The 25,321-nt window shown below is 44.1% G+C and overlaps 3 protein-coding genes across 7 annotated transcripts; 2 read left to right on the forward strand and 1 right to left on the reverse strand.

Moving 5' to 3' along the window:
- The first annotated feature begins 279 nt into the window (after nucleotides 1-279).
- Nucleotides 280-2,120, forward strand: LOC133480218 (transmembrane protein 200C). Its single transcript, XM_061778023.1, has 2 exons — nucleotides 280-577; nucleotides 1,366-2,120. Exons 1-2 carry the CDS (start codon nucleotides 565-567, stop codon nucleotides 2,118-2,120), a joined length of 768 nt encoding a protein of 255 aa, XP_061634007.1. The 5' UTR covers nucleotides 280-564.
- On the forward strand, nucleotides 2,121-10,693 carry LOC133480219 (sperm acrosome membrane-associated protein 4-like). Of its 3 annotated transcripts, XR_009789223.1 has the most exons (4): nucleotides 2,121-2,250; nucleotides 9,014-9,181; nucleotides 10,044-10,340; nucleotides 10,570-10,693. XR_009789223.1 is itself a non-coding variant. In XM_061778024.1 (3 exons), the coding sequence occupies exons 1-3, from the start codon at nucleotides 2,175-2,177 to the stop codon at nucleotides 10,265-10,267; spliced, it is 468 nt and encodes a 155-aa protein (XP_061634008.1). In that variant the 5' UTR covers nucleotides 2,121-2,174; the 3' UTR covers nucleotides 10,268-10,393. The 3 variants fall into 3 exon arrangements, 2 of the variants coding, with proteins under 2 accessions (XP_061634008.1, XP_061634009.1); XM_061778024.1 differs by lacking the exon at nucleotides 10,570-10,693 and having other exon boundaries at nucleotides 10,044-10,393; XM_061778025.1 differs by lacking the exons at nucleotides 2,121-2,250; nucleotides 10,570-10,693 and adding an exon at nucleotides 2,831-5,525 and having other exon boundaries at nucleotides 10,044-10,393.
- On the reverse strand, nucleotides 10,265-24,096 carry msh5 (mutS homolog 5). 3 transcript variants are annotated; one of them, XM_061778021.1, is made up of 25 exons: nucleotides 23,941-24,096; nucleotides 23,562-23,647; nucleotides 23,356-23,452; nucleotides 22,591-22,671; nucleotides 22,301-22,354; nucleotides 21,714-21,835; nucleotides 21,498-21,607; nucleotides 21,376-21,411; nucleotides 19,912-19,994; nucleotides 19,776-19,821; nucleotides 18,371-18,509; nucleotides 18,226-18,288; nucleotides 18,014-18,142; nucleotides 17,856-17,928; nucleotides 17,281-17,390; nucleotides 17,059-17,139; nucleotides 15,128-15,215; nucleotides 14,986-15,053; nucleotides 14,480-14,598; nucleotides 14,278-14,404; nucleotides 12,958-13,107; nucleotides 12,694-12,768; nucleotides 11,363-11,509; nucleotides 10,996-11,207; nucleotides 10,265-10,926 (listed from the first exon to the last, which is right to left on the reverse strand). In XM_061778021.1, exons 2-25 carry the CDS (start codon nucleotides 23,637-23,639, stop codon nucleotides 10,809-10,811), a joined length of 2,406 nt encoding a protein of 801 aa, XP_061634005.1. In that variant the 5' UTR covers nucleotides 23,640-23,647; nucleotides 23,941-24,096; the 3' UTR covers nucleotides 10,265-10,808. The 3 variants fall into 3 exon arrangements, with proteins under 3 accessions (XP_061634005.1, XP_061634004.1, XP_061634006.1); XM_061778020.1 differs by having other exon boundaries at nucleotides 23,356-23,479; XM_061778022.1 differs by lacking the exon at nucleotides 22,301-22,354 and having other exon boundaries at nucleotides 23,356-23,479.
- Nucleotides 24,097-25,321: the final 1,225 nt, after the last annotated feature.

Here is a 25,321-nt window from a genome sequence, read left to right on the forward strand (position 1 = left end):
GAGTTCATTGAGACGAGATCATCATAACTCAAGTACGGTATCTACTGTTTGTGACGTTTTTCTAATGTAAAATAATGTGTCTTGGCCCATTAAAGGTTGAGAAACACAGAAATGTAAGATACGGTATGCATCGACTTTTGGTCGTGCATGCATATGAATACAAATAAGAGCAAACGCAGCCACTTCGTTATGTCCAGTTCGTTTGTCTGTCCAAGTCCATATTTTTAAATCAATGTGAATGTGTCAACCACCAAGAATAACACAACTCACCGTGGGACTGCCCTTGATTCCCACGACCCTCCTCCACACGCACACGCACACGCACGCACGCGCGCTCATAAGCACACGGAGCGAGGAGAGGCAGAGCAGCTTTGCACCACTTTTGCAACAACACCGTTACTTCCTAGAAATAATTTTAAAAAAAAAGGGAGCTTCACTTGAGTTCGGCAAGGAGAGGGAGGAAGGGCAAAGTCTCCATTAGAACATGAAAAGCCAAAAAGGACGTCGGCGTGGCAGTGCACGAGGCAACTGATGCTTGTTGAGTGGGGACCATGATTCGCACCGATGAGCAAACAAGGCAAGTAGGCATTTTTTGTCCTCTTATTTTTGGGGGTGAACAACTGCAGTGCAGCCAGCAACAGTGCTACACTGCTCAGAGCACGTCGATGGCTACATCACACTCACACTTTGTCCCCTTGAAGCACACACACATGAAAAATGATGACTTGCGAATGACTGCAGTAAAGTGATGACCACTGAAAGGGGTCAAATCATGTAAAGCAAGAGAGCAAAAATGGTGGCGCGCACTTCAGATGACCAGGAAAAGTGATGAACAATTCCAAGGAGAAAGTAGAACGGTTGACAAAAAAATGGGGAAAACGTGTTTGTTCGTTCAACCACATTGTGCCCCGTGGCTGCAAGGAGAGATGCCAGAGTGCAAGCGGTACAAACAGTGCTCCACGTCTCGGGACGGAGGGGACTGCCTTGCTCAAGGGCACCTTGACAGTAGCGAGGAAGCAGACGAGCATCTCTCCAATGACGAGTTGCGATGTTTACATTTGGTCGGGCAGCGGGCCTAGGATTGCTGCAGATGAGCTACTGTCGCTACATTGTAAAATGAAGACCTCGCTGGGCGTGCCAATCAAAAGTGTGCAAAAGAGCCATCTGCAGAATCTAACGCAGTCATGGGCAATGGTTGAAATATTCCAGTACGAGTGAAAGAATCTTGCTGCTGCCCCACAGAGGACAGGCATCTCATTAAGTCAGCCACATGTCCTATTAAAGCAGCTATTTCCTGTCGTGTCCTCCAAAACCCACACAGTGCCCCCCTTGCTTCTTACTAAAGCTACACACTTTGTCTTGCAGTTGGACTCAAGATGATGACAGCCGCCAGCAGTCCTGTCAGCAGCCCCTTCTCGTCCCACTCGTCACCCACCTGCCTCCCGGCATGTCACCTTAAAAAAGGCGACGCCACCCGCACCCGACTGCACTTGCGCTCGGCCCCGGGCGCCTGGCTGATGGTGGGCGTGGTGGTGGTGCTGGCGGGGATGAGCGTGGCCGCGGCGGGTTACGTGTCCGCGGCGCCGAGGCCCACGGGCGGCCGCGGGTCCGGCCACGTGGACAGGATGAAACTGGCCGGGCCCGTGGTCATGGGTGTCGGCCTGTTCATCTTCATCTGCGCCGCCACCCTGCTCTACGAGAACCGGGATCGGGAGGGCCACAGGTTGGAGACGTGCGAAGACCTGGAGGACTTGAACGGGGACCTCGGCTGGGAGGACTCGCAAGAGCAGGCCAGCTTCAGTAGTCAGGAACAGTGGGAGATCAGAGGCGGGGAGCAGGGGTGCGTTACGCCTCCTCTCTCCAACCAGGACTGGACCCTCTACCCCCCTTCTCTTTCCGTGGCTTGCCAAAACCTTGAGGACCGATCACCGCTGCGTCATCTGGATCACGCAGAGGACGGCGGGGCCGAGAGGGAGGGGAGTTCAACACTCCTGGCTCGAGTTCTGCACCACCAGGAGCCAAGTCCTCACTCGTCCTCCCCCGGCCCATCCGCTCCTCACTCCTCCGCCTTCCCGGACGACTCCAGCGAGATGAACTTTCAGACACTCCCTGAGCCCTGAACATTTTCACGGGGTCAGAGGAATTGGACACACCGAACACTATCCTCCACGGACATGTTTGTCTGCTGGAAAGTCAGTCAGATCCCACGTGGAACTTACCGAGTCGGATCACGGAGCGTTCATGTCCAAAGTAAAGAAAAAAACTAAGCGCGTCGTCTAATATCAAAATGTATATTCCACTTAGTGGATATGCCAACAAGACACCTTATCATTTTGCCATCCTTGTTCAGTTATTTTTCCATTCAAGCAGTGAGCCTTGACCGACTGTTTCACACCACTTTGTGATAAATACAGTATGTATCATATTTGAATTTACCTTTTACATTCATGATGGCCGATGACAACAGTCGTGTGACAACAGATTTGTACTTCTCGGGGAAGTTGGGGTACTCGGTTTGGGGTAGACACCGACTTCCACTCAAGGCCTTTTTCCCGGTCCTGCTCAGAAATTTTAGACTTCCCAGTTTTCTGGAACGCAGCCCTCCTAAATTCCAGGATCAGAGCCGTAACAGAAGACCTGCCATTTATCGGCTTTGGAATTTGACAAAGAACCCACTTGACAGCGGGATATTGCTGGAACTGTCTGGGCTTTCACACAGCAATACAGAATCCCGCAGATCATTCGATGCGGGATAGGGGATCAGTGCCAGTGCCATAGAAAATACGTTGAACTTTCAACGCCCCAAGGAGCAGCAGAGAGAGATGTGGGTGTCAGGTGTTTGCTGGCATTGCGCTGTCCTGCCTCTTCATCTCCGTTCATTGTGTATCAGTGTTGTTCATGTCCAAAGAGGCATCAAAAAATGGTAGCTTTTTGTCAGGCATTCTTTTTAGTTTTAGTGGCAACTGTTACTTCCAAAGGCAGAAAGCTGCGGGTTCAGTTCACCAGCCCCATTCAATTGAACTGTCATTTATACAGAACGACAATGAAAAATGGCGCTTTTTACAAGCAGAGTAGAACAAGCTAAAGACTCGCTATTGGCGAAAGGCTGTTTTTGCCTCAGCCACCCAAGCTTTGCTGCTGTTTTGTATTTTTTGACTGACCCCAACTCCCTAAAAGCTTCTTCTTGTCATACTATATTAGGACTTGAGTTTTTGCTGAAATGTATTTCATGTCGGAGGATGCACACTTCCTGCGCCGTCTGCTCGGACGGGTTCTCTTTAAGAGGATGAGGCAGCTTAGGCGCCAAAGGAGCTTGTATCTTATCTCACGCGTACTATAATCTAGTCTTTATCTGAGGAAATGGTTTCTTGGTCCAAAAAAGAGATGGTACGTTAAGGCCACACTCCTCTCACTCCACACCTACAGCCAGGCTATAAATACCAGCCGGGGCTCTGCATTCTTCTTTAAATTCACAATGTCTGCTGTTCAGCTTTCTCTTTTTCCCTTCAGTGTGGTCAGGCAAGGTGTTAAAGAATTTCAATGAGAGCTTGGATGCAAAAGAAGGATAGCATTTAAAAGGGTGGAAACATTCCAATGAGGCTATTGACTTTTCCCTGACGCAGCAGAAGTGAGGAAAGCTCAACTCTCGCACCGTCCTGACCTTTTCATCTCACTATCATCTTTACTTCAAAATCCAGCAGGCCTTTTCTTCTTGCTGCGTGCAAGGGGTGGTGTTTAATAGTCACGTTAGGCTCACTGAATGTTTGGTCACTGCTGAAGTGTACAACTCATTTGCATCTCTGCACAGAGCGGAGGCTTTTTGTGTGGGCAGGCTGTGCTGAGATGCTATGATTCCGCGGCAGCGCGAAGTTGGCGAAGGTGCGACTGCATCTTGCGACAAGCTGCCAGCCTCCTTCGCACGAGTTGCTCAGACAGACGCACGCATACATAAGTCATTCTCAGTCAGAGATGTGGGACACTGTGCCACCTTCGAGAAATCCCTTCACAAGTTATCAGTTCACCAACCAGTTCGATATTTCTCTCGAGTTCAGTGGGAAATTAAAAAGTTAAGCACCGTGTGGGATAGAGTGGCCTGTCCCAAATAATTGGCAGGCGTACTTAGTTTAAAAAAATGATATGGTAGATGTTTATCACAAGACACATCGATTGCACAGCAGACATGGCATCTGTAAAGCTGGTGCTTAAAGTGCTGCATGAGGAGAAAGAGCTGCTGCAGGCAGCCGCTCAACATTTCAACACTAACCCGAAAATAAAGCTGTACTAAAAAAAAAAACAAGCTCTAAATGATTTGAAATTTGCTAACAAGAAGCGAGATAAACGCCTGGTACTGCAGTAGCAGTGCAAAATTGGAGGAATTACACTGTTATGCTTAGAAAGAAACCTTTTCCACATGAGTCAATGAACCAACTGCAAAACATTGGGTAAGCCTGCAAAATCTGATGAGACAAATACAAGAGCTGCTACAAAAATTCCAAATCATCTCTGTGCCGCTCTGTGCATGTCAAGTAGCGCACAAAAATTGTGAGACTTGGTGGACATCCTGTTCTGAAAATGCTTTACATTTTTCGGAACAGTTGAGTTGCCATATATAGGGTTAAGGCAATAAAACAATCACAGCTTATTGTTTTATGAAATCCTATTAAATTCTCCAGAGCACAGATTCCACACACACCGTGCCAGCAAATATTTCACAGCAGATTCTTTGTCCGTACATCTCCATATAAACGCTTCAAATCAAATCTCTGGGCAGTAATCGTAAAATTGACTCACTGGACTATTTCAGCATCGGTAAATGTTGCAACACTAACTTATGTTAGCAAAAAAAAAAAAAAAATGCTCTGTCGTCTCCTATGTATGCGTGTGTGCCCGCCAATTGTATAATCCAAGTTTTAATGCATTGTGGATATAACTGAATTAAACCCCCACCTCCGTGCGCATGAGTTAATGTGTATTGAGCAGACGGCCAGTAAGATATAAGCCTCTTAACTGAGCGCTGACTCAGGACACAAGCAGTTTTGCTGCTCTGAAACAGACACACAAGCCGTGAAAAAAAATGAAATCAATAAGTGTGATGGTGAGAAGCAGCCAGCCTGAAAATGTTCATTTCACTTCGCCCACAACTGAACAATTTGCTATAATGGGAGACAGGCGTTGCCATCATCCTTCTCTTCACCGGGAGCTTAAATGTGCCATTTCTCCTGTGTCACACATGGTGAAAATGCTAAAAAAAACAAAAAACAAATAGCAATTCTGACATTCAATGCAACACAACATCATTCTGGTGGTCAAGCAGTTGCTTGTTGGACAGGTTGTTGTTTTTCCAGGTATGCGGTAGCTGATTAGCGCTGATTGGAAAAGCGGAGGCATCACTGACTAATCCAATTTGAAGCCCTCCGGTCTAATTTAGTGCCCTCGCGGTGGAAACGGCAGCAAAAGTATCCCGCTGACAATGAGAGGACGAATATTGTGTCTTTTGGCTGTCTTGATGCTAATGTATGCTCAAGGTAAGACAACGAACATCCGGAAACGAGTCATCAACAGGCCTTCGTCACTCAAGGCGAGTTATTGAATTGTATTCGTAGGAAACAGCCTGCTGCACATATTAGTCGTAGTAAAGTGACATTTGTGTTTAATCCTATTACAATACAAGCCTACTTCAATTTGCGTTTACATACCGGAACAAATAGTAATTTAAAATGTATTTTATACTCTCAGTTTCCAATTTCTTTAAGCACATGCAGTGTGTGTGTGTGTGTCTGTATATAAAAAGTGGCGGCACGGTGGCCGACTGTTTAGCACACAGTTCTGGGGACCGGGGTTCATTGAAGACTCTAAATTGCCCGTAGGTGTGAATGTGAGCGCCAATGGGTGTTTGTATATATGTGCCCTGCGATTGGCTGGCAACCAGTTCAGGTACCCTGCCTCTCGCCCGAAGATAGTTGAGGTAAACTCCAGCACGCCCGCGACCCTAGTGAGGATAAGCCGTACAGAAAATGGATGGATGGATGAATATATATACAACCCCAATTCCAATGAAGTTGGGAAGTTGTGTTAAACATTAATAAAAACAGAATACAATTATTTGCAAATCATGTTCGACCTATATTTAATTGAATACACTACAAAGACAAGATAGTTAATGTTCAGACTAATAAACTTTATTGTTTTTAGCAAATAATCATGAACTTGGAATTTTATGGCTGCAGCACGTTCCAAAAGAGCTGGGACAGGGTCATGTTTACCGCTGTGTTACATCACCTTTTCTTTGAACAACATTCAATAACCGTTTGGGAACTGAGGACACTCATTGTTGAAGCTTTGTAGGTGGAATTCTTTCCCATTCATGCTTGATGTACAGCTTCAGCTGCTCAACAGTCCGGGGTCTCCGTTGTCGTATTTTACGCTTCATAATCTGCCACACATTGGGAGACAGGTCTGGACTGCAGGCAGGCCAGTCTAGTACCCGCACTATTTTACTACGAAGCCACGCTCTTGTGCAGAATGTGGTTTGGCATTGTCTTGCTGAAATAAGCAGGGGCGTCCATGAAAAAGACGTCGCTTGGATGGCAGCGTATGTTTCTCCAAAATCTGTATGTACCTTTCACCATTAATGGTGCCTTCACAGATGTGTAAGTTACACATGCCATCGGCACTAACACAGCCCCATACCATCACAGATGCTGGCTTTTGAACATTGCGTCCATAACAGTCCGGATAGTTCTTTACCTCTTTGGCCCGGAGGACGTGACGTCCACAATTTCCCCCAGAAATTTGGACTCATCGGATCACAGAACACTTTTCCACTTTGCATCAGTCCATCTTAGATGAGCTCAGGCCCAGAGAAGCCGGCGGCGTTTCTGGGTGTTGTTGATAAATGGCTTTTGCTTTGCAAAGTAGAGTTTTAAGTTGCACTTACGGATGTAGCGCCAAACTGTATTTACTGACATTGGTTTTCTGAAGAGCCGGCACAGTGGACGACTGGTTAGCATGTTTGCCTCACAGTTCTGGGGACCGGGGTTCAAATCCCGGCCCCACCTGTGTGGAGTTTCCATGTTCTCCCCGTGCCTACGTGGGTTTTCTCCGGGCACTCCAGTTTCCTCCCACATCCCAAAAACATGCGTGGTAGGTTGATTGAGGACTCTAAATTGCCCGTAGGTGTGAATGTGAGTGCGAATGGTTGTTTGTTTCTATGTGCCCTGCGATTCGCTGGTATACCCCGTCTCCTGCCCGAAGATAGCTGGGATAGGTTCCAGCAGCCCGCGACCCTAGTGAGGATAAGCGGTAAATAAAATGGGTGGATGGATGGGTTGTCTGAAGTGTTCCTGAGCCCATGTGGTGATATCCTTTACACATTGATGTCGGTTTTTGATGCAGTGCTGCCTGAGGGATCGAAGGTCACGGCCTCGCCGCTTCCATGCAGTGATTTCTCCAGATTCTCGGAACCTTTTGATGATATTATGGACCGTAGATGATGAAATCCCTAAATCCCTTGCAATTGTACGTTGAGGAACATTGACCTTAAACTGGTGGACTATTTTCTCACGCACTTGTTCACAAAGAGGTGAACAAGTGTGCCCCAGCTTTGCTTGTGAATGACTGAGCAATTGAGGGAAGCTCCTTTTCTAGCCAATCACGGCACCCACCTGTTCCCAATGAGCCTGTTCACCTGTGGGCTGTTCCAAACACGTGTTTGATGAGCATTCCTCAACTTTCTCCGTCTTTTTTGCCACCTGTCCCAGCTTTTTTGGAACGGGTTGCAGCCATAAAATTCTAAGTTCATGATTATTTGCTCAAAGCAATCAAGTTGATCAGTTTGAACATGAAATATCTTGTCTTTGTAGTGTATTCAATTAAATATAGGTCGAACATGATTTGCAAATCAATGTATTCTGTTTTTACTTATGTTTAAGACAACGTCTCAACGTCATTGGAATTGGGGTTGTATATAGAAATGTGCGCACACACTTGGTCTCTATACCCTTGAGTAAGACAGCTGTATTTGGAAGTAATATGCTGCACTTTACAGTCGCAGGGAAAAACCCAAACTGTTCCTAATTGTTGCTGAAATGTCTCACATACAGTGCCAATAAATGACTAATTATAAGGGAAGTAGCCTGGGACTTTTGGAGCTATCGCATGACAGCAGATCAATTATCTTGTGCATTCTTTGTGGACAAAGGTCTTCTTAGATGATGCCAGCTCTTTTCTGTTTTGGTGCCAGCATCTGTATTCTTATTAAAACAGGATGCTGCCACGAGACCACAAGCCATCCCGAACAACACGGATCACCCGAACAAATTCCAGAATGCTGGAGAATAAACAAAATATCTCTGCGATGCTGAAGAACAAAATGACTTTGGCTTGCTGTCCTAAAACAGAATGACTCAAGGCCTTTGTAACTACAAATATTGTTTATAACAGGATTTAAGTGACTAACACTTAAACACTTAACATGTGAAACAGGTTTATTCAAAGCAATGTAAAGAACAATTCATATAGTCATGTGAATTATTATTATTATTATTATTTTTTTTTACATAAATACTACTATTTTTTACATAAATACTACTATTTAAATAAAAGATGTATGATATGATGTATTTTTCAATATACAACATTAGGGACACATAATGCACAATCCTATTAGATCAATCACACCTTGAATGAACCCATTGTGGTGGTGCATAAGGGCAAAATCCTAACTATTTTTGCGCCGCAAAAACTGGGCTTAAAATCAATAGGAAGCGAATGAAATGAGAAAAACATATCAAACCTGGAAAAATGGTTCGCTAAGAGAACCAGAAAGTTATAGTTGGCAAGATTTTTTAAAACAAGTCAACATAGGTGGCCCGAAAAAGTGTATTTTGCACAACTCTCTTATTGGGTCTCATTGGAGCAGATTGCCTAATGAAGTGTTCCATAATATGTTTACATGCTGTTGCGGCCACTAGCTGTGAGAGTGAGTCAGTAAAGAGTACCTGTGTGGGCTCAGGTGAGGAAGAGGAGCAGCTGGAGCAGATGATGGAGGCGGCAGGTCTCGGGGAAGAGGAGGAATCGCTGCAGTGTTTCCGTTGTGACCTGGGCTTCTGGGACGCATGCTACACCACGGAAACCAACTGCAGCCTCGGGGAACGATGCTTCACGGGCCGCGGGAAGGCAGGTGTGTTGTACGGAAAGCTGTTTGAGCGTTTGTTCGCTATCCTTGATTCCGCTCTTATCCTGCGAACATTGCCACTTATTCCACAGTTCTGGACTTAAAAAAAAACGTCTGCAGAAAAAAATTCCCCCCCAAAATAGACTTGACTTAGGCTTTTTTTTTTTTTTTTTTTCCAATGACATATTTGATTTTCAGCCAGATTTTGGTATGTCCACATTTAGGTGCAAAACTACGTGAGCATTTTGACGTTAGCAGCAGAAGACAAGCAGATTTCCTTATTCAACTAGTCCGTGTTCCATACATGTTCCATGTAGAAGTACATTCTTTGTTCTCACTAGTAAGACGACTGTGTCTTGCTAGCAGTACCGGCGCTGGCTTGAATGGCGCCCTGTCGCCATACTGAATGTGCGTAACTGACCATAGCAAGATCCAGAATTTTTTCAGCGAGTAGCATTAGCACTGCTGTCAGTGTCGGCCAAGGAGAAAGGAGTAGACACAAGTGACGCTTTTCATCACGAAAATGTATTACATGCTAAACTATATAAAATGAATATCATTATTGATTAATATTCTTACCAATTGCAGTAAAAAAGCATTGAGATTAGAATCCAAGATTTTAATTTCGAATTTTATCGGGTTTAGGGAATTGGAGACCTTTCTCAAATTGACACTTTTAAATTGATGATATCGATAAATATTCTAAATGTTTGCGGTTGGACACACGGATGTGGAAGGCCCCCAAATGATTATATAGGCCCACGAGTTGGAGATCAAGCATATCATACAAATGCTTGAACCATTTTTCTGTAAAGGAGTAGTATTCAATTCCGGGATGTTTCATGGCCATTCCCCCCCCCCCTTTCAGTTGACGTCCTGGATGTAAAGACACTAGGCTGCGTGAAAGCAGAGGAGTGTAATGTGGAGACCACCGTGGAGCTCGTCTCCAACAACGCCGTCTTTGTCATGACCAAACACTGTTGCGACACCCCCTTCTGCAACGCTGCATTTAAGCTTACGGCTGACAAGCTGTCGAGCGTCACTGCAGCCTTCCTGATGTCCTGGTGCGTCGCAGGGATCTCGACACACTGAGAAGCCAACGTTTATTCATTGTGTGTGTGTGCTGCCAATATGGGGGGAAGATAACAAATCACCAGTGACACAGGTATTTGCATGGACAGTTGCAAAACAAATATAAAAACATACTTTTGGCAGATACATTTGTCTCTATTTTGTAACCACTTCATCTGACGAAAGCAGCGGTGGGGAACCTTATCAAGGCCCACAATAAATTTATGAAAGTAAATATGCGACAATCAAAAACGTTTCATTTGTATATGAGCATCTGTGGGGATTTTTCAAAGCAATTCCTTTCAGGTTTTATTGGTTTTTAGAACTACATGGTGGACCAGATAAAATGTGGACTGTAGGTTCCCGACCCCTGGGCTAAAGGATAACCAATAAAAGCACCCAAGTTCAGAAACCGACGCACTCAAGTCAATGTGGTGGAAAAACATGTGCTTCAGTACAACAAATTCAAAATTTGTATGTTAACCAAATGAACAGTAAGTACAAAGCATCAGAATTGTTGTCCAGTATTTTGGAACCTTATTTGGTGACGGAGCCGAACAGTTCAGGTGTCCTGCAGCTGTCCAGCAAAGGGCAGAACCTCCTCTTTCATGAAGCGCTGCACATCCAGACTGTCATCATCCAGGTCGAGGCTCATAAATCTCTCCACCAAAGCCTTGTATCTGTCAAACACACACCTGGATGTCTAATACACACTCCAAACTGCTGGCTAAACAAGAAGTTGGACCAACCTATTGGCCTGCTCATCTGACGACACGCTGTCAATACGTTGGACGGCTCTTCCCGTCCTGTAAAGCTCAGACACTTCCAGCCCTCTCTGTACGAGGTTGGCAGGCAAGCCGGCCAGCCGAGCCACGTTGGCGGCGTAACTGGACCGGCAGACGCCTTCCTTCAATTGGTAAAGGAAAACCAACTCATCCCCATCTACCGCTGTGTCTAGAGTCTGAAACACAAACGACACGCACACATCCTTATCAGGTAAGACTCGGTCAACGGGTCCTTCCGTTATCTCCAAAGCTCTGCAGAACATCATGTCAATAGCTTAAAGCCTCATCCAGGCTGCTGTTTAAATATTGCAGTGAGAGGATCTGCCTGTACCAGGAGAGACAGCAGGCTGGAAGTGGGTAATAGACCCGGCTGAAGCAAACTGTAAAAGTTAGTGGCCAGCAGGATGTGAGGAACGTCCACTGGAGCTTTCCTCAGCCAGTGAGAGATGGTCGCGGCCAGCAAGGACAAGCCATCCACCTGTAAGAGGGAAATGGGACTGATTGGTTTGATAGAATTCTTTATTTCGAAAACGTTAACAAACAAACAAGACAACAAACAAGATTTGAACAAAAAACATTTAGATAAAATCGAATTATACATATGAAAAAAGGAGTAGAAAGAAGTAAAACTATTTGCTCCAACCTCTAGCTCTACTTCATTACAATGCTATTTAGAACATCGATATAGTATGTTGAAAGTCAAAAGTCAAGTTCAACTCATCACGCAAAGCCTTGAATGCTTCACATTGTGCACAGTCCCAACAATTCAAACGTGAGATAGCCAACAGATGATGATGTGTGGAATTGGTTTTCGAGAAAAGCTGGTCGTTTTCCACCATCGTCAGCTTAGTTTTTTTTAAATCTCGGAATTTCTAGAAATACCTTCATCATGCATGCCTTTAACAATAGTAAGCGAATGTACACGTAGGCAAAACATGCAATAAAAAGTCCAGTCTGCCGTCACTTGGATCTGCAAGTATTTGGGCGTAAATGTTTCCTCCGAGATAGTTTTAGTACTTGCCGGTAATAAAGCATTAAAGCTCCCATTTGTGTTGGCTCTGAGGCAGAAGACACGCTCTCAAACAAAAACTGCCTCATGTATTCAACCTGTGCAATGACGACACCAAATGATTTGGAAATGAAAATGTCACAGTGTGTGAAGCTTTGTTCTCGTGTTTAAATAAAATCATGAATGATTGAGACCATATTTACTTGTATCATTTATTTACTCAACTGAAGAGAGTACTAGGCAACTGTTAGGGGTTAATTAAGGCCGATATTACTTGATTTTATTGTCAAGAAGGCATTTTTATACTGATATTCAATAATACACCTTATTAAAAAAACATTTACCATACAGAAATATTTCATAAAAAATCTATATAACTACATTGTATTGCATTGTATTGTAATTGATCAAGTATATGATGATGTATGTTATTATATATTGTATTATGGCCTCTCACTCACAAAAGAGTAGCTCTCTACGTGTCTATTTGGGCTGCTGTTTATTTATTCAAGTGGACGACGGACCCGCAGCAATGTTGCGAATGGTGGGTGGCACATGTTAAGCTGCAGCTCAGCATGAAATAATACAGTAAATGTTGGCTGGTGCTGGTTTCGAGAGTTTTAATGAGGCGAATGTGTTTCTGTTTTCCTTACAGTGTTTGTCCCTTTTCCAAATTCATCGACGAGGACTAATGAGCCGCCCGTGCTGCTGTTGACTGCCTGGGACATCTGGGAAAAAATAAATAAATGAGTTGTCACGTTGCGTGGGTGGGTGGGTTAGTGGGCTGCCCAAATATTTTGACAGTTGCAGAGTGGGCGTAGTAGAGCTGGATGACAATTGTTCTGGAATTTGATTTATTTCCACATGCGTGTGCCATTCGTGTGTTTGCATGCATGCGTGCGTGTGTGCACATCAACCTGGTTTAGGTCAATCATAAAGGTGCTGAGGCCCACAGACACAGACTCTCTGCCCGGCATGCAGGTAAATATTGCGTCCACCAGGCCTATCTCGGCGCCCTTGGCAGGCACGTCGGAGCCAATGAGAGCCATGAACACAATCAGACCGACCTAGTAAACACATATCAACAAATGACGTACGGGAAAACAATAGTCTAAACACAAGATCATGAGTCTGAGTAGGGGACTTCACAACACGGATGGCGATTGCAAACCCTGATAGGTTTGATAAGATTTGACAAACTAGGTTATCTAGCATCATGCTTTATCATCATATCTACAGTACATGTGTTGTGAGGAAGTTGCTGGAAGTGGTGAATCCCAAATCTAAGGCAGAGACGGAGAGCAACATTAACATTAGTACTTCTGCTGGCGACACATAATAAATTCATTACATATGACAATTTGAGGCGGCACGATGGTCGACTGGTTAGAGCGTCTGAATCACAGTTCTGAGGACAAGGGGTTCAATCCCCGGCCCCGCCTTTGTGGAGTTTGCATGTTCTCCCCGTGCCTGCGTGGGTTTTCTCCGGGCACTCCGGTTTCCTCCCACATCCCAAAAACATGCATGGCAGATTAATTGACAACTTTAAATTGCCCGTTGGTGCGAATGTGAGTGCGGATGGTTGTTTGTTTGTATGTGCCCCGCGATTGGCTGGCAACCAGTTCGGGGTGTACCCCGCCTCCTGCCCGATGACAGCTGAGATAGGCTCCAGCACGCCCGCGACCCTAGTGAGGAGAAGCGGCTCAGAAAATAAATGGATGGATGGATGGATGGATGGTCATACTGACATTAATACATTTCCATAAGCATTTTCTATCACTAACCTGGATTGTTTATTTGCATATTGAAAATCTATATCTAACGTAACCTCAACATTAGGAAGAATATTGACTCATACCTTCATATCTGTGAATGTAAGAAGAGGCATACATTCATCAAGCCTTTCTATAATTTGCTGCTCAGTGCTTTGGAGGAGGACTTACAAAAAGACGACGACCATGTGTGATGGTTAGTTTGGGCAAGTCCTGTAAACACCGCATGTAGAGTAACGCAATGTTTCAAAAGGAGAAAAGACTGAGCCATATTTCAGCAATGCAGGCGATTGCACGCAAAGACCTATTACATGGCTCGATCGCCTAAGAATGTGGTGTGGTGTCTAATATGAAGGCCTGGTGCCCTAATATGGTTGTATCCGCAGCATAGGATCACAATAAAGGTTTTCTATTCTGTGTCTTAGTTCCAAATATGGTTCCTTCCCCTTCAAATGACTGCTTTACCTGCTTGAGGTAGATGCTCTTTCCGGATGAGTTGGGCCCAGTGATGATCTTGATTCTACCCTGTGACTCATAGCTCTCAAAGGAGTTGGCCACAAACACAGGAGAACACACCTCCAACAGCGGGTGTCTGGTGGGGAAAACACCAGCCGTCTTTTAACACTGCAATCGCTCAAATCTTTGATTTTGTCTGACAAGTGCCAACCTGCCCTGAGTGATGGATATTGCCTTGCGGCTGACGAGCTTGGGTGAGGTGTAGCCGTACTCTTGGGAGGCTTTGCTCAACGCCATCAGACAGTCCAGCTCTGCGGCCAGGTCCAGAACCTTCAAATTGTGAACGATCAGGGATGAGAAACTTTCCGTAATTAAAACAATGAAATGAAAAGAAAATTCAACTTACCGACGACATGCACAATAATGAATGCCAATTATAACATTCTACCTTTTGTTTGATACTGTCAGAGAGCTACAGTATTTCACAATATATTATTATAGTGGCTGTACTTTGCACTGGAGTATTATATCTTTTTCCAACACAAGGTGAGGAATATTTAGCCTCTCATGAAGCCAGCTAGGAAGGAATATTAGAGACAGCTCCCTTCTCTTCCCATTGGAATTTGCAGGGGTTCCTAATGTTGTGGCCAGTGAGTGCTCATCATATCGTTAAAGAGGGAGGCAGGTTTGAAAGATGTTGCTGAGATGCACAGTTACTTTATACAGGGCAGCGCTCCTCTCCAGGATGGCGTTCTGCAGCTGAGTCATGACAGTTGTCTCCATGTCTGGAAAAGAGACGGTTTACTATCAGCAGAGCATCTTGGCCAATGTTTTGTGTTTGTGTGAGAGAAATAACAACCTCGAACGTCGCAGTGCAAATCTCCCAGAAGGCTGTCAAGTTCCTTGGTCCTCTGGCTTCTGTAGTGCAGGCGATCCTCTGATAGAAACTAGCACACATGTCACACGCATGAACACAAGTCGTACATATGTGCCTGAGCATACAATCGCAATAAACGCGCTCAACTGTTTCAACTTGGGCCAAAACATTTATCGACTGCAAAATCAATGCGTGAACAGCTTCAACTGTGGTATTGATGTCCCCCCCCCCCCCCCCCCCCCTAGAAATCATTTGTCTCCTTTTAGCATTTAAGATCCTACATCCAACAAATTAAAAATCGGATGACATCTGGGAGGCGGCACGGTGGGCGTCTGGTTAGAGCGTCTGCCTCACAGTTCTGAGGACCGGGGTTCAATGTACCGCCATTACCAGACAACTAGCAACCCTTTATTGCTCAGTGACTGTTTTTTTAATTTTTTTTGTCAATGTCTTTATGTCTCCAAAGTGTTCTCTGTCAATGGACTGTCTGTTGTCGTACTAGAGCGGCTCCAACTACCGGAGACAAATTCCTTGTGTGTTTTTTTGGACAAACTTGGCAAATAAAGATGATTCTGATTCAATCCCCGGCCCCGCCTGTGTGGAGTTTGCATATTCTCCCCGTGCCTGTGTGGATTTTCTCCAGGCACTCCGGTTTCCTCCCACATCCCAAAAACATGCATGCTAGGTTCATTGACAACTCTAAATTGCCCGTACGTGTGAATGTGAGTGCGAATGGTTGTTTGTTTGTATGTGCCCTGCGATTGGCTGGCAACCAGTTCGGGGTGTACCCCGCCTCCTGCCCGATGATAGCTGAGATAGGATCCAGCACGGCCGCGACCCTAATGACGAGAAGCGGCTCAGGAAATGGATGGATGGATGGATGACATCTGGGAACGTCCTTGGAAAATTCTAACCTATTAGAGATGGACATAATAAGTGATGAGGCTACGTCAACGATTCTTTCCATTATGTGGAAATGAGTGTTGATTAATATTGCTTTGAAGCAGTTGAATCAAAATGGAGTCTACATAGTAATCCCCCTCCATTGTGGGGATTACGTTCCAGACCACCCCCGCAATGAGTGAAATCCGTGATATAGAAATACCCAATTTAAATACACCCTCAGCCTGGTTTTATAGCATTTACGCAGCTGTTCTTTGTGCTGATTTTGCCCCTTCCCGACCAAGGCTGTCAAATGTCTGACAATCTTATGTTTTATAAGATTATCCTTTAAGATTGTTAGATCTGAGGTGTGTTAAGAGTGGACTTGTCCCGATAATAGTGTCCGAAACGCGTCGAGTCCGACAATCTTAAATGTTGAACGCGTTCAATATTTACAACCACAAATCTTCACGTGTGGCAGAAGCTGACGTCCCTCTGAGTCAGGACACCGAGAATTTGGACATAGAAGCAAGAAGCAACCTGACTCGGGAACAAAGAAACAAAAAAACAAGCATGTCTTACCCGATGTCGTTATTTGGTATAAAAGTGAGTTCCCCAGACGGCAAGAAGTACAGTATTTTTGAGGACCTCGCCATTCCACAACACTGCGGCAACCTTGGGAAACACTCGTCAAACAACGGCGCATATCCAGAAGTGTTTCTTATACTTCGGCTTCGTTAGATCACGTCTGATCACGGAAGATTTCCGTCTCTGTTTCTTTATTGGTGGTTGAACAGATTGTTTGTGTGAGGTGTAACATTTTTTTTTCTTCATTTTGGAATGTGGGAGGAAACCAGGGTTAAAAAGAATATTTCATAGATTCAATGTTAATTTCCCCCACAGTTGATCAGGATGTTGTCGTTGATGATGTTGATGTTTCAAAAATTGTGGACAGGAAGTTACACGCAAATACTGTAGCACCCTTGAAGAGCAATGAAAACATGTTAACAAACGTGTGTAAATAAACCCACCATGAACTCGAGCCCCACCATCTCAAAGTCCTCTTTCTCCACCATGTTAGCCTGCCGAGGGATAGAGAGCAGGAACCCAATCTGGTGGGACAGCAATGTATGAGTGGCAATATGTCTGCGCATTCAGCCTATTATGCTGCTTACGCTGGCACAAGCTCTGCTACTGAATCAAAAAAAAGTTTTGGGGAGGGTGAAAGAGGAAGTAAAAAAGAAGAGGGAAACCAGAGGGATGTAGATGACGCAGCAGGAGGGGATTCTGGCATCCAGGTGCGCCAGCTCTCTTCTCGCAACATCCGTCAGGAAGTGAGACAAGCCCGCCATCTGCCTTTTCTCTGGCAGAGAAAAGCAGCAGACACAAGATTAGTGATTCCCAGCCTCTCTGCCACGGAATATTTGTGTGTCCAATTTCACTCAAATAATGTATCCTTGTTCAAAGTTCATGTAGCTATGCCAGTGACATGGTAATGTAATGATTGGAAGAACATTTAAATGCTATTCCACTATATGGCAGACAGTACAACAAACCCGTGCATCCAACTGTTACAATCCATACATTAGAATATTCTTTGTGTTCAAGTAATTTTGTGGGTAAACTGAGATGAGATCAGAGGCAGAATTCTTGCATCTCCAAAACCATCACTTTTCAGGAAAAGATTGGTGGGTCATTTGTTGAGTCATTAACATCCCATTGTCAAAGACAGCAAACCGTTTTCAACACTTTAGATTGGTCAATAACATGCAAAAAGAACAGACCTACGTGGGGATCGACCAAGAGAATCAATTAGTGCCACACTCACTCTCATCGATTGCCGGATCTATGTTTGGTTTGATGGTGAAGCGGTTCTCGGCCACGCTGGATTCAAAGTCCACCTGCGTGTCGGCAACAAGAAGCATAAAGCTCGTGAAGTGCGTGTGTTTCAGCGCAACTTGAACGAAGGAAGATCTGGTCGGGCACCACGCGGCTGATGAGAGAGGCGACGTGGTGGAGGTCATCAGAGAGGCCTTCGCTGATGTCCCGGAAAAGCTGAATGGACTGAGGAAGGTGGCGTACCGTATCTCTGACACATACTGCACTGTACACCGTCTTCAAAAAAAAGACACAGTCAGCTCCACAAACTACAGTAGCACAATGCTATCTAATGAATGAGCCGTACAAAGTGGTTTTACCTTGTAGAGACTCTGCCAGTCTGTCACTTTGGTATGTGAGAGAGACATCCTGCGCAGAAGAGTCTGCAACATACAAACAGGCTTTATGATGTCGGTAAGCGATCCCAGATGGAGCAACAAAAAGGACCATGTGGGTCTTAAGTACTGGGATGTTTCTGATGTTACGTAGCGACATCCGCAAAGTGTTCAAGGAGTCTGAATTCCGAGGTGACGTGAAGAAGCGGATCACTTCCTGTCTCCTGCGTAACACAGCGAGGTCCACTGTTGGCCGCAGGAACCACTGACTGGGGCGGAGAAGGACATCAGAGTACAAGTCCGCTTGAACAGTTCCGTAAACTATTTCATATTTACAATTCAGATAGTTGTGCGCTCAAGTAAAAGTTACATCAAGAAGATTCACATTCCAATTGAAAATGCAAAGAGGATGAAATTAAAATGTAATCAGAGTACCGCGGTGTAAACAAAGGTGGGAAAGTAGGAAGCATTTATCATGAGGTATATAGATAAGATACTGTATATTGTGTATAAAATACAATAGGTGATTCATTTTTAATCATTTAATCAATCTATAATAATGGGCTGCAGGATTTTTTATATGTTTCTAAGTGGTACTACAGCAAACCCCACTCCATCATGGGGTTACGTTCCAGACCCCGTCCGCGATAAGTGAAAATCTGCGATACCGGAATTCCTACAGAAATATCCATCCATCCATTTTCTGTACCGCTTCTCCTCACGTTGGACCCTATCACAGCTATCTTCGGGCGAGAGGCGAGCTACAGCCTGAACCGGTCGCCAGCCAATCGCAGGGCACATAGAAACAAACAACCATTCGTACTCACATTCACACCTAAGGGCGATTTAGAGTTGTCAATTAACCTACCATGGATGTTTTGGGGATGTGGGAGGAAACACCTCCTTGCCTGCCAGAGAGGTGAGATGCTACGTCCCTAGAGCCAGCTTCTGTAGCCGGGGATCGGATCGCCAAGGTCCCCGCCTTCGGCCACCGCCCGGCTCGCACTGCACCCGACCCCTATGGCCCCTCCCACAGGTGGTGAGCCCACGGGAAGGGGGGCCCACGTTACCCTTTCGGGCTGTGCCCGACCGGGCCCCATGGGTGCAGGCCCGGCCACCAGGCGCTCGCCTTCGAGCCCCACCTCCAGATCTGGCTCCAGAGGGGGGGCACCAGTGACCCGCGTCCCGGGCAAGGGAAAACTGAGTCCATCGTTTGTCGTCATCATAAGGGGTCTTTGAGCCGTGCTTTGTCTGGTCCCTCACTTAGGACCTGTTTTGTCACGGGTGACCCTACCAGGGGCGTGAAGCCCCAGACAACTTAGCTCCTGGGATCATTGGGACACACAAACCCCTCCACCACGATGAGGTGACGGCTTCCAGGAGGGGTCTCGGACAGAGTCAATCAAAATGAAAACTGAGCAACACTCTCTTTGTATAGGCAGCATACAACTTTTGTTGGATTGTGCAGGTGCACTTACTGGACAGTTTAACGTTTAAAGGCTCCTTATTTTGTCGACGTGACTGGAATTTCTCACCGTAGCAGTCGGGATCCAAACTTGCAACTGCAGCAGTTCAATATTCCTGCAAGGAACAACAAAGACAAGCAATGACAGTTGCTTGTAAACTGAGTGTTAATACGTTGGGCCAGAGCCTGTTTCTGTGGCACTGTACCGTAAAGACTCAATCCTTCTTTTTCGCCCGAATGGAGCTTATACACTGATGGGTGACGCTCTGATTTGAAGATCTGCAGAACACTTGAAAATGATAACAATATTTGATCAGTCAACACTCAACACCAACTCTACATATACTTTACTATACTCTACACAACATTGCGGACAACATTGTTTGAGATGACATCGCTACGTAATATATGATCGTGGTAATACTGCATAGGGAGCTTATTTACAACATTCATCTGACAGACTGTTCGTGCCTCTGTGAGTGCTGCTTTATTGGTTAGCACCAGGGTTCAGAGGTTAACTCTTTGTCTCTGTGTGAATCATAGATGTCTTTTAACTGAGGTTATTATAGTGACTGAACGTTTTTTTCAAGATGTTAAAAAGGGAAGCATATATTTTAATACGGAAGCGTATTGCTGCCACGCCAGACGTTAAAACGTGATGATTGACTTCCGCGTTCAACTAAACAAAACGAAGCAGTTACTTCCGGTTTCGGTCACTGTCGGAGCCCTATATGAACGTGCAGTACGTGTGTGTCTTCTTTTTAAATATTTTCAAACATGTTCTCTTATTTTTTTACAGTATCATAGAAAGCAGGTTCGTTACGTAGCTTGTAACTTTGATTTGTAAGACACAAAAAGAAGACACACGTACCAATGATCTGAACCGGAAAGAATTGCTTTGTTTTGTTTTGCCGAACACGAAAGTGAAACTTATGACGTCATAACGTATCACGTTAAAAGATGAAGAGATGAAATTTATCATGATTTAATGTGAAATTCATCACAGTAGAACATGAACTTTATCACACGATGACGTCATACTGAACGTATCATGTTAAAACGTGAAATTACGTTGAAACGTGAACTTTATCGCGTTATAACATTACACCAGTCTCTTCTCAAATCGTGGGTCGCGTCGCTCTCTCCATTTATGCCGTACAGTACTAAAAGAAAAGGGCAATTGCACGTCCACTACAGTAGGTGGCAGTGGCGCTCATTGTGCTTCATGAGACACGGTCTGTGATACTATTCATATATGGAGAGTGGGGAGAGGGGGGCGCGAAATGTTTTCTTCTTCCTGCGTGGCGTAACAGAAAACAATTGAGAAGCACTGCGTTATACCGAACTTATCACGTTAAAACGTTAACTTTGTCACACTATAACGTTGTACTGAACTTTATCGCATTAAAACGTGAACTTCATTGCGTTATAACATTATCGTGAATTCATCACGTTAAGACGGGAACTTTATCGCGTTTCAATGTCATACTGAACGTTTTTTTCTGGTGTGGCAGCAATACGCTTGCATATTTTAATAACACAAATAAATGTGATATATTCAAGTATTTATTTTGTTTTGATCAACTAACTACGAGGCTAAAGACCATTGTCAACTGGTTGGACGGTTATACAGTATGCTGGATTAATGTAGGCCAATAGAGGCCACTTACCTGTATGCTTCCCTGTCGATGTACACCACACCCTTACTGTATTGGGGAAAATAATGAACAACTGTCATTGTCATAGAAAAATCATGTTCTGTGTGTATGCGTGTTGATGAGGCGCGCCTTACAGTGTGTAGGCATTGAAGTTCATAATAGGAACGGCAACACTGCTGTCTTCCAGCTCAACTCCTACTCTCCTCCGGTCCAGACATTTGAGAAGACCGCCCAATGCCCTCAGCTATGTCCCACCACCCGATGCACACACACACACACACGCACCAAGACATAAATGCTATAAAACTGGCACTTAACGAGCTGGCATGCAGCATTAACAATTGGCTCACCGTGAGGGGCGCGTCAAAGGAGATACAGGAGGCGAGATAGGCCATCTTGTCTCTCTCAGAGATGGAGGCGGGGAGGAAAGGCAGATGGGCTGAAACCAGCCTCGTCCTACTGACTTCCAGACCTGTCACATTCAAAGTTAAAATTGTACATTTGATGCAAACGTACGGTGCCCCAGACATGACATGGGGGGGGGGGGGGGGGGGGTTAATTATGGCCACAATATAGGTATAATGTGGACCAAAAAATAGTCATTTTGTGCACACCTGATACAGAATTCGTGGCCACAATTTAGTATTTTGTGGCTTATTCAGACGTGCAAGTTGTTCATAGGAATGATATCTAACCCACACATTCATATTTCGTGTGCATGAGACTTGAGGCCACAGATTTGTATTTTGTGCACAGGTTCTAACTATTGCGTGGCCACAACTTTCATATTTTATGACAAATTAGCATTTTGTGTGCATGTTGTGGCCACAATTTAAAAATTATTTTCACGTCATGTTTGGGTCTCTGTACAAACGTTCTTAAAAAAAATAAAAAATACAATGAAATTAAAAGAGGGCCATCTGGAGTGTACTCATACCAAAGTCAAGATATGGATAAAAAACCACCTCGGGTTTGTAGTCCGGGTTTGAACCTGAGAAGAATTTGACGAAAATCATGATGTAGGTCTTTGGAGTTGGTGTACAACAGCATATCTTCTCCTTTATCACAGTTTCAGGCAGCCACTGCCAAGCTGCACTGATCCACATATCGTTCCCTTGACCCAGATAGCGCTTGCCTGATACACTATGTCAACAGCACGACGAGTCCTCTGGCACATATTGACTTTGTTCTGTCTTTGCCAGAGCACCTTTCTTCCCACGGACTCACCGAGCTGGAGCAGGAAGCGGGTCATGCAGCGCTCCTGCTTTGCACTGGTGATAATCACTTGAGGACAAATCTCCTGGATGACTGCATGGTTGAAGAATGGTGATGAGAACAAAAAAGGAGAAGTTAGGCACAAATCTGTAGTTTGAACCACCCACTTGATCAATTTGACCCCATTTAACGCTCATCATCGCTCAATGAATATTTAATGACTCTAATTAAATAGGGACAATCGGGTTAACATCAAATTATTCAATGGTCTGTTTTTACAGTGTTCTGTACATCTTGTATGCATTAGCCTTGTTTGGGGCCATTTGACCCAATGCTGTTTCAGCTCTATAAAATAATAAATAATAATAATAAATATATTTAGGGATACAAAAACTAACATTGAATTGCTGGGTTCAATTTGACTTGTGGCTATTTTAGCTGGATAAAACATGCAAGAAATATATTTAGCGTGAATTAGGTAGTTAACAAACAAACATAAAGTAAACAACACATACATTGGAGTACCTATAGTCATTTTCTGAAGGTTTAAATTATTCTGGTCAATTTGACCCGGGCCTGTTTCCGGCTGTCGGAAACATATATGTTTAGGGCTACTTAAGTAGTCAACAAACACAGTAAGTGACACATGAAGTTGGCTACGTAAAGTACACTGCTGCCACCATCACTATGTCTGGCATTGGGTGTTTTGAATAATTGATTGTAGGTTAACGTTGCTTTGGTCAATGGAGCCTCAGGATAAACAGGAGCCGTGTTTACCTCTGGCCAGCAGGTGTAGCTCGTGGTTATCTGGCGTATCCACCATGTAGTGAACCGACGAGTCTTTGCTGTCATAGAAGCAGAGGCCCACTTGGTCCTGTTGTGCCAAAACACTCAATAAAATCTAAGGAAAACACAATCTTGTCAAGTGCTGCTATATTTTCATTTCAAGGGAATTGAAAGTTACGAGGTTGGATTCTTAAAACCTCAGTTGAGTCTTCCTCTTCCTCTGTGGAAGCAAAGATGGCACCTCTCCCTCCCCCCACCTCGTCCATCGCCGCCATTGACAAATCTGAATAATATTATCGAAAAAAGAAAGAAACAAGACAGGGTGTTTCACAACATTTGGGCCAGATAGCCACGTAACGTTGTGGGAAAAGCGAAAATATTGTTAATATTGCGTTGCTGACAAATCTGAAGAATATTATCGAAAAAAAGAAAGAGACAAAACGGGGTGTTTAAGAAAATTTGGGCCGGCAGTCTAGTTATTAAGCTAGCCGCTAATCAGCAATGGAATCAAAAGACAACTTTACGTCCTTGGAAATTAATTTAGAACGAAATAAACTCATGTCAAAAACAACTTACATTGTGAACTTTCAGATAAATGTCAGCGTTAATCACGTAGCGTTGTGGGAAAAGCGAAAATATTGTTCATATTGTGTTGCTGTTTAGCTTGGCTAAGAGCTAACATTCAAATGTGTCGCACGGAAGGGCCGCTTTACGGCACTTCTCATGGTTGTCATAGCAACACTCGCACCTTGCGCTCAAATCACGTTAGAGTAATGAAATACATTTACTACATTTTTAAAATGTATGTAACGATGTCAAACTAATAAACGCAAAGACAGATTTATCTACGGCTTTGTTTATAGAATGAAAATTAAGAATATTCTACACTACCAGGTGGGCAGAATAGCCCAAAATTGTACTCGAGTACTTTTACTTTAGAATAATATCAGGTAAGGAGAAGTAGAAATCAGTCCTCGAAATAACTAAAGTAGTCAGTGAAAAAAAACTACTCAAGTATGGTAATGAGTAAGTGATGACCTTTTTTTTTTTTCATCAACAGATGAACGTCAATTAAACAAAAATAGAAAACAGGACCGAAAATTCGGATATTGCCCAAAAATATCAGTTAAACACATCAAGGCAAATTCATTCAGGAGAAATCATCCTAAATTACCTTTGCACCTTACTGCATTTGGTGCGCGGGAAGAACTATACTGCACATCGTGGCTTATCTGAAATGTAAGTTCAAGCAATGACATACAAGTGGAACCTTTATGGGTCATTTATTTTGGATGCACAAACATAATTCTACCATAGAAAACAAAAGGAACAATGTAAATCTCCAATACAGACACTTGTTTTGAAACATTGTCTTTATGTTACATTGTAATAAATACTGCATATTATGTCTTAGGTACATTTAAAGAAAATCATTTCTTCTTCGACGGGACTGATTGTGTCAACTCTGCAGAGCTGCTCCAGACTGCCACACCAAAAGAAATAAGGTGCATCCTCGCCCTTAGCACAAAGTCATTTTTGTCACGGGCCACATCGTAGTTATAGTTTCCCTGCGAAACCATATAAATGTATGATGGCCTCATATTATTACATTTACGCAACAAATTGATGGATAACTACTTTTGAAATCAGAAGCCAGTAAAAACCGGTTCCAATATCTCAATGTTAAAAAAAACATTTCAAAATGAAGACAATTTGCAATTTTTCCTGTTTTTTGTTTGCAAGAAACATGCAGTCACAATGGGCCGCATAAAATGATGTGGCGGGCCGGATCTGGCCCCCGGGCCTTGAGTTTGACAGTCGTAAAAGAGCAATTTCAAAAATGCCCATATCCATATTTTGATCCATTTGACACAGTCATTCATAACTATGAATTGTAGATGAAAATCAATTGTAAAAATGAAAGAAATCGAAATAAAACAGACATCAGAACATGAAT

The sequence above is a fragment of the Phyllopteryx taeniolatus genome, chromosome 6 (genome assembly GCF_024500385.1).
Source record: "Phyllopteryx taeniolatus isolate TA_2022b chromosome 6, UOR_Ptae_1.2, whole genome shotgun sequence".
NCBI lineage: Eukaryota > Metazoa > Chordata > Actinopteri > Syngnathiformes > Syngnathidae > Phyllopteryx > Phyllopteryx taeniolatus.

What these genes read in the sequence shown, in the direction of transcription:
- msh5 (XM_061778020.1), bottom strand. Translation starts at nt 23,639, where the DNA reads ATGGCGGCGATGGACGAGGTGGGGGGAGGGAGAGGTGCCATCTTTGCT. An exon ending in TTGGAAAAGGGACAAACACT is followed by an intron (nt 11,510 to 12,693) that starts GTAAGGAAAACA and finishes TCCCTCTTACAG; the next exon opens with GTGGATGGCTTGTCCTTGCT. An exon ending in TCAGATGAGCAGGCCAATAG is followed by an intron (nt 10,927 to 10,995) that starts GTTGGTCCAACT and finishes TGTGTTTGACAG; the next exon opens with ATACAAGGCTTTGGTGGAGA.
- LOC133480219 (XM_061778024.1), top strand. Translation starts at nt 2,175, where the DNA reads ATGTTTGTCTGCTGGAAAGTCAGTCAGATCCCACGTGGAACTTACCGA. An exon ending in ACGGAGCGTTCATGTCCAAA is followed by an intron (nt 2,251 to 9,013) that starts GTAAAGAAAAAA and finishes GTGTGGGCTCAG; the next exon opens with GTGAGGAAGAGGAGCAGCTG. An exon ending in CACGGGCCGCGGGAAGGCAG is followed by an intron (nt 9,182 to 10,043) that starts GTGTGTTGTACG and finishes CCCCCCTTTCAG; the next exon opens with TTGACGTCCTGGATGTAAAG.